This window comes from Physeter macrocephalus, chromosome 2 (genome assembly GCF_002837175.3).
Source record: "Physeter macrocephalus isolate SW-GA chromosome 2, ASM283717v5, whole genome shotgun sequence".
Taxonomy (NCBI): Eukaryota; Metazoa; Chordata; class Mammalia; order Artiodactyla; family Physeteridae; genus Physeter; species Physeter macrocephalus.
This window is the reverse complement of record NC_041215.1, coordinates 7,641,968-7,657,280: the sequence shown is the minus strand read 5'-3', so window position 1 is coordinate 7,657,280 and position 15,313 is coordinate 7,641,968. Positions and strand designations below refer to the sequence as shown.

General features: G+C 40.2%; 1 protein-coding gene across 4 annotated transcripts in view; it reads left to right on the top strand.

Moving 5' to 3' along the window:
* Positions 1 to 15,313, top strand: part of UIMC1 (ubiquitin interaction motif containing 1) — a 170,803-nt gene that overhangs the window by 110,810 nt on the left and 44,680 nt on the right. For all 4 annotated transcript variants that reach the window (XM_055079989.1, XM_024116287.3, XM_024116288.3 and 1 more), the window contains 2 exons: positions 6,537 to 6,637; positions 12,408 to 12,570. In XM_055079989.1, coding sequence (XP_054935964.1) covers positions 6,537 to 6,637; positions 12,408 to 12,570 — 264 coding nt within the window. The remainder of the gene's footprint in view (positions 1 to 6,536; positions 6,638 to 12,407; positions 12,571 to 15,313) is intronic.

Here is a 15,313-nt window from a genome sequence, read left to right as displayed (position 1 = left end):
AAAAAAAAAAAAAAAAAAAAAAAGGTCTTTCTTAACTCTAAACCTTAACAACAAAAGCAAATTGTATGTATGTATATAGTTCACAGAAGCGTTTCAATGGAATTATCAGATTTGGGGTGCATGGAGTTTGCCAGCATCTTTTGCAATGCTCATGAGCTTGGAATGGAAATATTTACTGTTAAGTTAAGAAGGAAATAGCATGAAGTTGTTCAGTGAGCTGGAGCCAGGGCTGCAGGTTGAGCATAACTGCTTTGGGTTGCACAGGCGTAAACACAAACCCTCGGCAACTGAGCAGCTAGAAACTGGAGGATTAATATTAGACATACAATCCTAAACCAAAACCGGAACATAAAAACCAATCAGTGGCTCTAATAAACTGTGTGGTTCATGACCTAACATAAGTGAATGGGGTGATCTGGGATGCCAGATGGAAAGTGTAGTAAACAAACAAAAAACCCCACTTCAGCCTCTGTTAATGAGCATTCTGACCCTAATCTAATCACATGCAAATCAGAAACTCACCACACAGGGGAAGGAATTCATGGGGTAGAATCTGCATTGTACCAGGAAGACCCTGAACTGGACCCCTAAATGTTAATGGAGTAATTAAATGAAGGAAAGTTGCAGAATCAAATTTTATAGTCAAGATGTTTGTACATTCCCTCATTCATTCACTCAACAAATATTCAATCTTTGTTCAGTGCCTCCATAAGCAAGGCACTTGTGCTAAGTCCTAAAGCAGTTTTAAAGATGTACATGATGGTATTATAAAACGTTTAGACAGATTTCTTAAGTGGCAATCTACTTTTTTTTTTTTTTTTTTTTTGTGGTACGCGGGCCTCTCACTGTTGTGGCCTCTCCCATTGCGGTGCACAGGCTCTGGATGCACAGGCTCAGCGGCCATGGCTCACGGGCCCAGCCGCTCCGCGGCCTGTGGTATCTTCCCGGATCGGGGCAACGAACCCGCGTCCCCTGCATCGGCAGGTGGACTCTCAACCACTGCGCCACCAGGGAAGCCCTGTTGGAAGATTTTTAATCACAGTTTCAATGTCAGTGCTTGTAATTGGTCTGTTCATATTTTCTGTTTCTTCCTGATTCAGTCTTGGCAGGTTGTGCATTTCTAAGTTATTTGTCCATTTCTTCCAGGTTGTCCATTTTATTGGCATAGAGTTGCTTGTAGTAATCTCTCATGATCTTTTCTATTTCTGCAGTGTCAGTTGTTACTTCTCCTCTTTCATTTCTAATTCTATTGATTTGAGTCTTCCCTTTTTTTTTTGATATGAGTCTGGCTAATGGTTATCAATTTTTTTATCTTCTCAAAGAACCAGCTTTTAGTTTTATTTATCTTTGCTATCGTTTCTTTCATTTCTTTTTCATTTATTTCTGATCTGATTTTTATGATTTCTTTCCTTCTGCTAACTTTGGGGGTTTTTTGTTCTTCCTTCTCTAATTGCTGTAGGTGTAAGGTTAGGTTGTTTATTTGAGATGTTTCTTGTTTCTTAAGGTAGGACTGTATTGCTATAAACTTCCCTCTTAGAATGCTTTAGGTGCAAGGTTAGGTTGTTTATTCAAGATGTTTCCTGTTTCTTAAGGTAGGATTATATTGCTATAAACTTCCCTCTTAGAACTGCTTTTGCTGCATCCCATAGATTTTGTGTCGTCATGTCTCCATCTTCATTTGTTTCTAGGTATTTTTTTATTTCCTTTTTGATTTCTTCAGTGATCACTTCATTATTAATTAGTGTATTGTTTAGCCTCCATGTGTTTGTATTTTTTACAGATCTCTTCCTGTAATTGATATCTAGTCTCATAGCGTTGTGGTCGGAAAAGATACTTGATACAATTTCAATTTTCTTAAATTTAGCAAGGCTTGATTTGTGATCCAAGATATGATCTATCCTCGAGTATGTTCCATGAGCACTTGAGAAAAACGTGTATTCTGTTGTTTTTGGAAGGAATGTCCTATAAATATCAATTAAGTCCATCTTGTTTAATGTATCATTTAAAGCTTGTGTTTCCTTATTTATTTTCATTTTGGATGATCTGTCCATTGGTGAAAGTGGGGTGTTAAAGTCCCTTACTATGATTGTGTTACTGTCGATTTTCCCTTTTATGGCTGTTAGTATTTGCCTTATGTATTGAGGTGCTCCTATGTTGGGTGCATAAATATTTACAATTGTTATATCTTCTTCATGGATCGATCCCTTGATCATTATGTATTGTCCTTCTTTGTCTCTTGTAATAGTCTTTATTTAAAGTCTATTTTGTGTGATATGAGAATTGCTACTCCAGCTTTCTGTTGATTTCCATTAGCTTGGAATATCTTTTTCCAACCCCTCACTTTCAGTCTGTATGTGTCTCTAGGTCTGAAGTGGGTCTCTTGTAGACAGCGCATATATGGGTCTTGTTTTTGTATCCATTCTGCCAGTCTGTGTCTTTTGTTGGGAGCAGTTAATCCATTTACATTTAAGGTAATTATCGATATGTATGTTCCTATTCCCATTTTCTTAATTGTTTTGCATTTGTTCTTGTAGGTCTTTTCCTTCTCTTGTGTTTCTTTTTTTTTTTTTTTGGTACGCGGGCCTCTCACTATTGTGGCCTCTCCCGTTGCGGAGCACAGGCTCCGGACGTGCAGGCCCAGTGGCCATGGCTCACGGGCCTAGCCGCCGTGCAGCATGTGGGATCTTCCCGGACTGGGGCGTGAACCCGTGTCCCGTGCATCGGCAGGGGGACTCTCAACCACTGCGCCACCAGGGAAGCCTTCTTGTGTTTCTTGCCTAGAGAAGTTCCTTTAGCATTTGTTGTAAAGCTGGTTTGGTGTTGCTGAACTCTCTCAGCTTTTGCTTGTCTGTAAAGGTTTTAATTTCTCCATCAAATCTGAATGAGATCCTTGCTGGGTAGAGTAATCTTGGTTGTAGGTTTTTCTCCTTCATCACTTTAAATATGTCCTGCCACTCCCTTCTGGCTTGGAGAGTTTCTGCTGAAAGATCCGATGTTAACCTTATGGGGATTCCTTTGTGTGTTATTTGTTGTTTTTCCCTTGCTGCTTTTAATATGTTTTCTTTGTATTTAATTTTTGACAGTTTGATTATTATGTGTCTTGGCGTGTTTCTCCTTGGGTTTATCCTGTATGGGACTCTCTGTGCTTCCTGGACTTGATTGACTATTTCCTTTCCTATATTAGGGAAGTTTTCAACTATAATCTCTTCAAATATTTTCTCAGTCCCTTTCTTTTTCTCTTCTTCTTCGGGGACCCCTATAATTCGAATGTTGGTGCATTTAATGTTGTCCCAGAGGTCTCTGAGACTGTCCTCAGTTCTTTTCATTCTTTTTTCTTTATTCTGCTCTGCAGTAGTTATTTCCACTATTGTATCTTCCAGGTCACTTATCCGTCCTTCTGCCTCAGTTATTCTGCTACTGAGCCCATCTAGAGTATTTTTCATTTCATTTATTGTGTTGCTCATCGTTGCTTGCTTCCTCTTTATTTCTTCTAGGTCCTTGTTAACTGTTTCTTGCAATTTGTCTATTCTATTTCCAAGATTTTGAATCATCTTTACTATCATTATTCTGAATTCTTTTTCAGGTAGACTGCCTATTTCCTCTTCATTTGTTAGGTCTGGTGTGATTTTATCTTGCTCCTTCATCTGCTGTGTGTTTTTCTGTCTTCTCATTTTGCTTATCTTACTGTGTTTGGGGTCTCCTTTTTGCAGGCTGCAGGTTCGTAGTTCCCGTTGTTTTTGGTGGCTATCCCCAGTGGCTGAAGTTGGTTCAGTGGGTTGTGTAGGTCTTCCTGGTGGAGGGGACTAGTGCCTGTGTTCTGGTGGATGAGGCTGGATCTTGTCTTTCTGGTGGGCAGGTCCATGTCTGGTGGTGTGTTTTGGGGTGTCTGTGGCCTTATTATGATTTTAGCAGCCTCTCTGTTAATGGATGGGGCTGTGTTCCTCTCTTGCTAGTTGTTGGGCATAGGGTGTCTAGCCCTGTAACCTGCTGGTCATTGAGTGAAGCTGGGTCCTGCTGTTGAGATGGAGATCTCTGGGAGACTTTGGCTGTTTGATATTACGTGGAGCTGGGAGGTCTCTTGTGGATCAGTGTCCTGAAGTTGGCTCTGCCACCCCAGTGGCACAACCCTGATGCCTGGCTGGAACACCAAGAGTCTATCCTCCACACAGCTCAGAATAAAAGGGAGAAAAAATAGAAAGAAAGAAAGAAAGAAAGAAAGGATAAAAAAAAAAACCAATAAGAACAGCAAAGCTATACAGACGAAATCTCACACAGAAGCTTGCACATACACACAAAAAGAGGAAAAGGGGAAAAAATAATATATCTTGCTCTCAAAGTCCACCTCCTCAATTTGGGATGATTCGTTGTCTATTCAGGTTTTCCACCGATGCAGGGTACATTAGGTTGATTGTGAAGATTTAATCCCCTACTCCTGAGGCTGCTGGGAGAAATTTCCCTTTCTCTTCTTTGTTCGCACAGCTCCTGGGGTTCAGCTTTGGATTTGGCCCCGCCTCTGTGTATAGGTTGCTGGAGGGCGTCTGTTCTTTGCTCAGACGGGATGGGGTTAAAGGAGCAGCTGACTCAGGGGCTCTGGCTCACTCAGGCTGGGGGGAGGGAGGGGTACAGGGTGCGGGGCAAGCCTGCGGCGGCAGAGGCCGGCGTGACGTTGCACCAGCCTGAGGCGTGCTGTGCGTTCTCCCGGGGAAGTTGGCCCTGGATCACGGGCTCCTGGCAGTGGCGGGCTGCACAGCCTCCCGGGAGGGGAGGTGTGGATAGTGACCTGTGCTCGCACATAGGCTTCTTGGCGGCAGCAGCGGCCTTAGCGTCTCATGCCTGTCTCTGGGGTCCGCGCTGATAGCCGCTGCTCGCGCCCGTTTCTGGAGTTCCTTTAAGTGGCGCTCTTAATCCCCTCTCCTCGCGCACCAGGAAACAAAGAGGGAAGAAAAAGTCTCTTGCCTCTTCGGCAGGTCCAGACTTTTTCTCGGACTCCCTCCCGGCTAGCCGTGGTGCACTAACCCCTTCAGGCTGTGTTTGTGCCGCCAGTCCTCTCCCTGTGATCCGACCGAAGCCCGAGCCTCAGCTCCCAGCCCCCGCTCGTCCCGGCGGGTGAGCAGACAAGCCTCTCAGGCTGGTGAGTGCTGGTCGGCACCGATCCTCTGTGCGGGAATCTCTCTGCTTTGCCCCCCTCACCCCTGTTGCTGTGCTCTCCTCCGCGGTTCCGAAGCTTCCCCCCTCCGCCACCCTCAGTCTCCGCCTGTGAAGGGACTTCTAGTGTGTGGAAACCTTTCCTCCTTCACACCTCCGTCCCACTGGTGCAGGTGCCATCCCTATTCTTTTGTCTCTGTTTATTCTTTTTTCTTTTGCCCTACCCAGGTACGTGGGGAGTTTCTTGTCTTTTGGGAGGTCTGAGGTCTTCTGCCAGCGTTCAGTGGGTGTTCTGTAGGAGTTGTTCCACGTGTAGATGTATTTCTGATGTATATATGGGGAGGAAGGTGATCTCCTAGTCTTACCTTCCGCCATCTTCCCAGCTCTCCCCAGCTCTGCTATTTTAACTCAAAAGTAACCATAGACAGTGTAAAGAAGAATGAATGTGGCTGTGTTCCAATAAAACTTTATTTTCAAAAACAGGCAACCAGCTCTGTTTGGCCCATGAGCTATAGTTTGCTGACCCCTGAATGAGACCATGAGAGACCTCATCTTACATCTCCGTATTGCTAGTAGCCTGTACAGTTCCTGGAACTTCTTCCATAAATATTTGTTGCATTAATGTTGAATGAATAAATCTGCTTAAAGAATAATTAAAGAAAGGCATATCTTTGTTGAGAATGTATTTTTTTTTCTGCTCCCAATTTTTGTCTTCTTTAATCATCCCTTTAACCTCAGAATTAGCATCAGCAGTGTTTTGTTTTCTGTCAAAATAAATATACTTTAAAACCAGAACTATGCTGGAAAGAAGCCAGATGGATTAACTGATGAATGGATAAACAAATTATAATATATCCATACAATGGAATACTACTCAGCAGTAAAAAGGAATGAACTACTTATATATGTAACAACATGGATGCTTCTCAAACACATTATGCTAAATGAAAGAAGTCAGACATGAAAGATGACACACCGTGTTATTTCATTTATATGACATTCTAGAAAAGGCAGAACTCTAGGAACATAAAGTAGGTTGGTCATTGCAGAGAGCCAAGTAGGAGGAGGATTGACTGCAGAGGGGTACATGAGAACTTCTGGGGTTGTTAGAAATATTTTATATCTTGATTGTGATGGTGGTGATGTGGTATAAATGATACCATGTATACATGGTAAACATTTGTCGAAACTCACCATACTGTATACTGAAAATTGGTGAATTCTGTTGTATGTAAATTATGCCTCAGTAAAGCTTTAAAAAGAAACAAACTTGATCTGTATTGCCACTGCAGAATTATCATACCCTAAGCTTAAGGAAACAGGTGTTTGTTTTCTTTAACTATGAAAATACAAAATGAAAATTAATGAAGTTTTAATTTTTTAAATTACAGAGACACAGCTAAGTTCCCCTGAAACTTTTGACCTTGAGAAAGAAGACTTTCCAGGTAGCAGAGAGACCGTGGATGAAGTAAGAATAATGGCAGATAAGGAGGTGAATATTACTTATAATTTTTCTCAGTGTTTTCTTTCTACTGGTAGTCCTCTCTCTGATGCAATATTGACCTTGGATGAAAAGATTTAGGTGACAGAGGGTTAGGCTTTTATCTCAGATTCTTAAAAATGAGTTCAGCACTATTTCTAAATGTAACAGTAGTTACCAATTCTTCAGTATTTTAATATGCTTTATTATTTCTGGTACAGATGGGGAAATGGAGGTTTAGGATGTTTGCTCAATTTGCTCAAATTCATACTGCTAATAATGGTAGAACCAGAATTTGAGCACAGATTTGTCTCCAAAGTCCTGGAGTATTTTCCAGTATATACTGATAAGTAACAGAGATGAACAGTCTTGGAAAAAGTCACTACATTTATATTACGACCTAACTTTCAGCCCTAATTTTGAGACGTAATCAGAAATGCAAAATCAGGATAGCAGTGTGATAAAGTAGGCAAATCTCTATTTGCACTATTACCTTTCCTAACTTCACATATCTGACATTAACCATAAAGCTGATTGACAGAAGTTCATATTTCTGATTAAGATTCAGTGTATATTTTTTCATATTGAGTCTGACAAAACAACTTAAATACCAAGAACTCTTTTTAAAAATTCACAATCTTTAAAATTTGTTGTTGTGAAAAGCAGCCTGAGAATTAAACTAGTTTTTCTGTGAAAATAAATTTTTTGGTTACATATGTTTATACTATTTTATCCTGAGCAATTTAAAAAAGCTTCATTCTGTTATTCCTTTTTATACTCTAGGTTTTTTTTGAAAACAGTTTTTACAGTGGAAGTTAGATTCCCTTCCTAGTTTCTGCACTGCAGGTAACTGGGTAGAAATTCTGCTTTCATGAATCATGCACACTGTTTGGTTCCCTGGAACCTGATCTGTCACAGCTGACAGACCAAGATTCCCTGATGCCAGTGGTGTTAGGAAAGATGAGGACGCTCCCTGCATCAGAGCTACTGAGGATAGATCCTGCTAGATAATGTCAAAATGGCCTCTGGTTCTTTTCCTAGGGAGGGACCAGAACCTTCTAAATGGGAATGGGGGAACAGAGTGTTATTAACATAGTTATCCTAACATGCATAGGAAGCCCTGCAAGCCCTTAGTTAAGTGAGGCTGATTTCTTACCCATCCGTGACTGCAAAGGAAACTATTCTTTGTTTGGGGCAAAGAGCATGAACCCTATTTAGAAGTTATATATGTCTGCAACACTACACATCAAATGGATGGAATCGTATGGTCTTTTTCACATTGAATGTACTCTTTTTGGTGTTGCTATTTGCTGATATCTGTGGATACTCTAAACAGTCTTAGAAGTTTCCATTAAAAGAAGTTAGAGGGCTTCCCTGGTGGCGCAGTGGTTGAGAGTCTGCCTACCGATGCAGGGGACGCAGGTTCGTGCCCCGGTCCGGGAGGATCCCGCGTGCTGCGGACGGCTAGGCCCGTGGGCCATGGCCGCTGGGCCTGCGCATCCGGAGCCTGAGAGGCCTGCGTACCGCAAAAAAAAAAAAGAAGAAGTTAGATACTGTAGTTTTTGAGTCATTGCACAATCACTAGTTACAAATCACTTATTAGAAAGATAGAATCTGGGCCTTTTTTGTGTGCACAGTGATAGTATCATAATGGGTATGGACTCTTGCCCTTGGAATCTGTGTATCGGGTCATCTGCCTTAAAATTTCTTGTTTATTGGAAGGTGGTATGGTGTAGTGCAAGGAGCTTGAGCATTGGAATTAGAAGACATGTCTTTGAATCCCAACCCCGCCACCTTGGGCAGGTTAATTAATTGTTTTATTCATTTATTTGGCAGATATTATGGTGTGTCAGTCATTGTTTTAGAGTCTTGAGATATAAGGTGAATAAGAAAAAAGCAACCCCTGCCCTCAAAGGGACACATAAATAGATAATTATAATGTGATCTGACAAATGTAATGTTAGAGAGATGCCTAGGGTATTAGGGGAACATAGGAGAAGAATACTTCTTCATTTATAAAATGGAGACAAAAAATAGCCTATTTTTTGGGTTGCTCTGAAGATTAAATTAGATAAAGAATATAAAACACATAGTAGGAGTTGACACAAGTAGAAATATGCATGTGGAACTGCTTTGTAGTGTATTGTGGCTGTTCAGTGATATTAGCTTACTAATGACAGAGAACTGCTTGACAGTATTTGAGGTATTTGGAATATCTTTGCCGGAACTGTAGTCCCTCTTGATTTGATTTTCTGCAATGGTCAGATTCCTTTGGAAATAATATTTTTGAAATAGCTTTCCTGAGAGTTTCCCTTAGTTGGGGGTCTCAGATATTCTGTACTCAGAAGGCTTAATAGACTTTATTCAGACTCAAATACTGTTGACCCTTGAACAATGAGGGGTGAGGGATGCCGACTGTTCGTGCATTTGAAAATCCATGTATAACTTACAGCGGGCCCTTGGTATCTGTATTTTCCCCCTATCTGTGGTTCCACATCTGAGAATTCAGCCAACCGCAGATCATTTAGTACTATAGTATTTACTGTTGAAAAACATTTGTATATAAGTGGACCTGTGCAACTTTTAGTCAGTTTAGTCAGTTGGTTTTTAAGTTAATGGTGTTAAGTAAACTGTCTATGGTAAGAGGGGAAAGATCTAAACAGTTTTCTAAGCTACAAATAAACCTGGAATGGGTGGGGGAGTTGGTGACTATAGGACATACTCTCATTTTTATTGGGTCCATTTCTTGAGATGAGGTTTCTTTTCAGGCCAGAAAGTAAAGGCCAGCCTTTAAGAGATCATGATTTGGTGTCCAGGTACTTCTTTTGAGAAATAAATGTATAGTATTTTAAAAGAAGTGGAAGCATCTCTGCAGAGACCCAGGCCCTAACTACATAGTCCTCATAAGAGCTTCTTCGCTTGTATTTTTTCCTCTTGAAGCTTCTCCATTGTAGCTAATATTTAAATAGACCTTTTTAATGGTGCTGGGAAAAAACTTAGGTTAATATAAAAATGTTCAGAAACCTTCTGGGTTGCCTATGAATGTGATTGGAAGTGGGCTTGTATTCACAATAAAACAAAAATAGATTGATTTTCCTCCCTCTTGAATACTACATTAATAGTTGGAGGTACCTTCTCTGCATTTTATAGAGCTGGTAATGAATACAAAGGGGTGTAGTACTGGGTGTGAGCACCAGTGACATTCATGTCATACAACATTTCTGTGCTTAGTGAACTTCAGAATGCCAAGTAACTGCTTAACTGCCACTAACTTTCAGTAACTCAAGACTACTTGCAAATTATAGGGTATATTGATTTTTCTCCCCTCTGCTCAGATGGCTTTGCATTCACAAGACAACTTGTTCTTGTAAAATTTGTGAACAGAGGAACCTGGGTTTGTAAGAATCTCAGTGACTAAGCTTGGAATAAAAAAACACCTAGAACTTCCAGACCCACTGGACTTGCCCCACATACTAGAGAAGAATAATAGAACCAGAGAGTCTCCCAATACCTGGCAGAGTCAGCTTCCAGAAACAAAGTGGAGAGGAGGGGTGCTTTTTGTTTTTGCCACACCGTGGTGGAATACTGAGAGTTTTGATGCCACAAAGGCCTGGGTTTGAGTCTACATTGTCCAGTTACTCACTTTGTGATCAGCAGGTTACTTTGCCTTTCCAAGCCTCAATTTCCTCTTCTCTAATACTGGAGCTAGTGATACCTGTGCCAATTGGGTTGTTGTGAAGGATAGTTACGGAAAATGCTTGGCCAAGCCTGGCATAGTATAGGAACTCAACCACTCTTAGTTCCTTTCTCATCTTTCTTTTTCCCCTTCCTTTTAAAGTAAAAGGCAGGTATGTGTTGAAAACAACGTTTTCTGGCAGTTGTAGAAATCATTTTACTTGGTATTTATTTAGATGACCTGTTTCCCTCTCTGCTGGATTACATTCACAGGTGGTAAATTTTAGGGGTGGCCTAAACTTAGAGACTAAAAGAAAAAAAAAAAACCACCCCAGTTGGCTCAGAGCTCAAATTATCTACCTACTGCAGTTTTGGTCCTATTTTGTTCTTGTGTCAGAAGAGGGTTTATTTTTTTTCCCGTAGTAAGGCATAATGACGGCCCAGGTGCTCCTTGCTCTTAAATGGAAGCAGTGACTATGCAGGACAGTTTCACATTGATTGGATAGGACATGCTGTCCTTTGAATCAGGTGTTAGGCAGTAGTGCTGCAGTGCTCACACATACTATAGAATTAATCACTGCAAGAGTTCTTGACTCTGACCTGTAAAGGTAAAATAAAACTGCCTCTGAGAGACTGGGAACTGTAGGAAAAATGATGACTACAAAACACTGAGAAGGGAGTAAGAATGACTTTGTCAGAATTGTCTTAATGATTTCTTCAGGCCTTCTTAAATATTTGGGTCTTAGTTGTGTTTCCTCTTTCAACCCAAAAGTCACAAATAAAACACAAGAAGTGGTTTGTTTTACTGGTATAAGCTGAGACCTAGGTTCTTAAACTTATTTTAGTTGTGTTGCTTTTGCTTAGAGCTCTTTTTTTCTTTCCCCCTAACTCTTGATATCCGAAGTCACTTACAGTGATCACAGTTCTTTGTGTGTGTAATTAATTCTTTTTTGTCTTTCAGTTTTATTGAGATATAATTTACATACAGCACTGTGTAAGTTTAAGGGGTACAGCATAATGGTTTGACTTACATGCATAGTTAAATGATTTTCACAGTAAGTTTAGTGAACATCCATAATCTCATATAGATACAAAATTAAAGAAATAGAAAAAAATTTTTTTTCCTTGTGATGAGAACTCTTTAGGATTTACTCTCAACTTTCTAATATATAACATATAGCAGTGTTAATTATATTATCACACTGTACATTACAGCCCTAGTATTTATTTATGTTACAGTTAGGAGTTTGTACCTTTTGACTGCCTTCACAGTTCTTTTGTGAGATTGAAAAAGTGTCTTTTTAAAAAAAATTTTCTTATTTTATTTACTTTTGGCTGCGTTGGGTCTTGCTGCGTGCGGGCTTTCTCTAAGTTGCGGCGAGCGGGGGCTACTCTTCATTGTGGTGCGTGGGCTTCTCATTGTGGTGGCTTCTCTTGTTGCGGAGCAAAGGCTCTAGGCATGCAGGTTTCAGTAGCTGTGGCACGTGGGCTCAGTAGTTGTGGCTCGCGGGCTTAGTTGCTCTGTGGCATGTGGGATCTTCCTGGACCAGGGCTCAAACCCGTGTCCCCTGCGCTGGCAGGCGGATTCTTAACCACTGTGCCACCAGGGAAGTCCCTGAAAAAGTGTCTTTAAGATGCTGTTGATAATACAAACTGAAACACAGCAGACACAGCATACTGACCCAACGAGGACAGCACCTTGCAGTGTGATACAGAAGAATGCTGTCAGGTTTTGGAGCCAAATAGTCCTTGGTTTGAATTTCAGCTGTGCCACTTATTTATTCTGTAACTTTGGGCAAGTTACTTTACTGTTTTGGACAACACTTTTCTCAAGTGTAAAAAGAGTGTGTTCGTACCTTTGTAAGAATGAGTATTACATGCAGAGTGCTTAGCACATAGTAGGCAGGCACTGAATAAGTATTATTCAGTATAATAAATAAATATTAACTATATTAGTGTATCTCCCTATCTGCTGTCCTGAATTTGGCAAACTGATTGGTATCACCTCATTGAAAATAAGTGGAATATAAGAGTCTTGCAGTTCTTTTTGGGAAAAGATACTTTATAAAGTAAAGCTAGTACAATTGCCATTTGTCATGTTCTTCAGGTTCTTCAGGTTGATAACAGGGAAGATGCTGAGAAGGAAATACCTACTACTACCTTCTCATCTAGTACCCAGGTATCCTGCCCACTATGTGACCAAGGCTTCCCACCCACAAAGATCGAGCTACATGCCATGTACTGCAATGGGCTGATGGGTCAAGATACAGGTAAAGCCAGATTCCTTTCTTCAACTGTGTGGTGGTTTTGTAATCCTATACAATACAGTGCAACAGACAACTCTTCTTCAGTGTTAAAGTTTGTTTTTTTAAAAATCTAGCTCATTATCTAGTGCTTTTCACGTTCTTTATTACTTTATACTATTTTGTTGCACATACCTCAGGACAAGGGGAAGGGAAAAATCTTTCATCTTTCAATGTTTCACACTTATTCTTTGCTATAGGCAGGCCAGAGATCATTGTTATCCCATGGACCTTGAATTTCAATTTATATATTCAAATATTGAAACTCCTATGGAACTTGAGGAACTAAGTTCTAGAGTTGCCCATTTTTCATTCAGAATAAGTCCCGTGTGTGTGTGTGTGTGTGTGTGTGTGTGTGTAAATTCTACCTAAAGATCGTTAACAGCTGAAAAATATCACTAATTTCCATTCATGTCCTGCATGTCTCTGCTGCATCACCCTGGAGGTGTTGGTTCTCTCTCAAAGAGTGCACAAAAGGCCTTGGTTTTGGTGCAGTGTGACATATTGGGCAAGGGAATCTGCTTGTTCATCACAGCCCTTGAAATACCACCCCTGATCTTGCCTTTCTGTTTATGACTTTAAACTCGAAATATAATAGAATCTGCACAACTCTGTGGTCTAACATGTTGAATGTAACCATAACTTAGATGATTAGAAGTGTTGCAACATTTTTCTCAGTGCTACTTGGTTCCCATAACCTAGAGATATTTAATCTGAAATTGTATTATGGTGAGGTGTTTTATACGTTAAGATTTCCAGGAAAGAAAGGCACATGTTATTTAATTTTTCTGAAGTTATACACTTCTTATTAAATAAGGAAGTACCTAAACTTATAATTTAAATAAATTTGTTGATTTTTCTGATTGTAAAGTAGTACCTGTTCATTGTAGTATGAATAATAATAATGGCTTACATTTATTGAGTACTTGAAATGAGTCAGGAATTATTTACATAAATGAGACCATGCCACACGTGTGTAATTCTGCAATTTGCCTTTTTTTATTTATCAGTAAATTTAGATCTTTAATGTGCAGGTATATTTTTTACATAGTTGAGATCTGACTGTATGTAAAATTGTTTTGTTTTTTTCTACTTACAGCATAAAAATTTCCCCATGTCACTAAAAGTTATGTGTAAAAATATTTTTAATGCTTATATAATATTCTGTAATCTAGATTGCCTCCATTTATTTATTTATTTTCCCTCCATTTATTTAATTGTTATGTGTTTAGAATGCTTCAAGTTGCCATGTTATACTTATATGACAGTGAGCTTTTTATGCCTAAAATTATTGCTGTATTTTGGGGTTATTTTCTAAGGATGTATTTTTAGTTTGGGTGATAGTAAAAAAAGATGGGCTCTGGAGTCCAATCAGTCTGAGATTGAGTCCCATCTCTGTCACTTACTAGTCTGTGACCCTGCGCTAGTTTCCAGGCTTCCCTTCATGCATCTATCAAACAGTAGAAATGACCTTATTTGGTTTTTGTGAGGTCGAAGGAGATATTTTAAGTAAACTGTTCAGCACAACATAGTAAGTACTTAAGAACTTTCATCTGTGGAATTCCCAGTAGTGGAATTACTAGGTCAAAGATTTTGTCATCATTTTTAAGGGTTTTTATGAATAGCATTGTAGTCTTTTAAATACAATGAAAGTTGAAGACCTAAATCTGGTCAACTCCTTTAATAGAAGAGCACTGTAGGTCTAGGATTTTAGATGCAGTTTTACCTTGACATAGCTCTTTAGTTTGATTTTTAGTGGAGAGTTCCAGTGACTGAAAAAATTCTAGGGCTGGGCCTTTGGTGACCAGAGAAGGGAGAGACTATTTTGTCTATCTCACCAAACACCTTACCCAACTGGTATTAGTTACTGAGTCAACAATGGACTCAGCACTGAGGTCCAGAAATAAATGAGTTTGAGAAACTGAATCCCCATTGAGCTCTAGGAATAGGTGACCTTCTTCCAGTCAGAATCAAAAGGTAAAGAGTAGTATAGAGTAGCTCCTACTGATATCTCCCAGACTGAACGCTGATAGTTTGTGCTTAAACAGGAAGCTTTGGTATTCATCTCTGTCAGACATCTTTTAGCTATATGATATTTGCTTTTAAGCTTGTTCTTCCTTAGAGGGGTGTGGTGGGGCAACTCACAGCCCCAAATACTTGATTCAGGCTTGTTTCTGAGTTTTCTCAAACCTAGTGCAGACTTACACCACCAGAACCAGGTTTTTCTCATTGAACTTGTTGAGAGGTGGACACCATCAGGAGGGCAAAGTAGACTGAGACTTGCATTGTTATCCATTCAGGACAAGCCTTTCAAGTTCTCTTTAATCCGTTAGGCCAAGTGTCAGTGATCCTGTGTGATGCTGCTCAGTTGGATTTACACTCTGGGTCTTGAGGACTCTTTAAAATATTATAGATATAAGTGTGTTTTCTGATATAATTGGAAGCCCTTATTTTCTTGGCACTGTATGTCTTGTAGCCCTGATCCAAATGTCTCAGACCTCCATCCAAAGATGTCTGCTATATCCTGAATGACAGTCACACTTTATTTTTTATGAGGAAATTTGTTTTAAAAATTAGTTCAGGGGGCTTCCCTGGTGGCGCAGTGGTTGCGCGTCCGCCTGCCGATGCAGGGGAACCGGGTTCGCGCCCCGGTCTGGGAGGATCCCACATGCCGTGGAGCGGCTGGGCCCGTGAGCCATGGCCGCTGAGC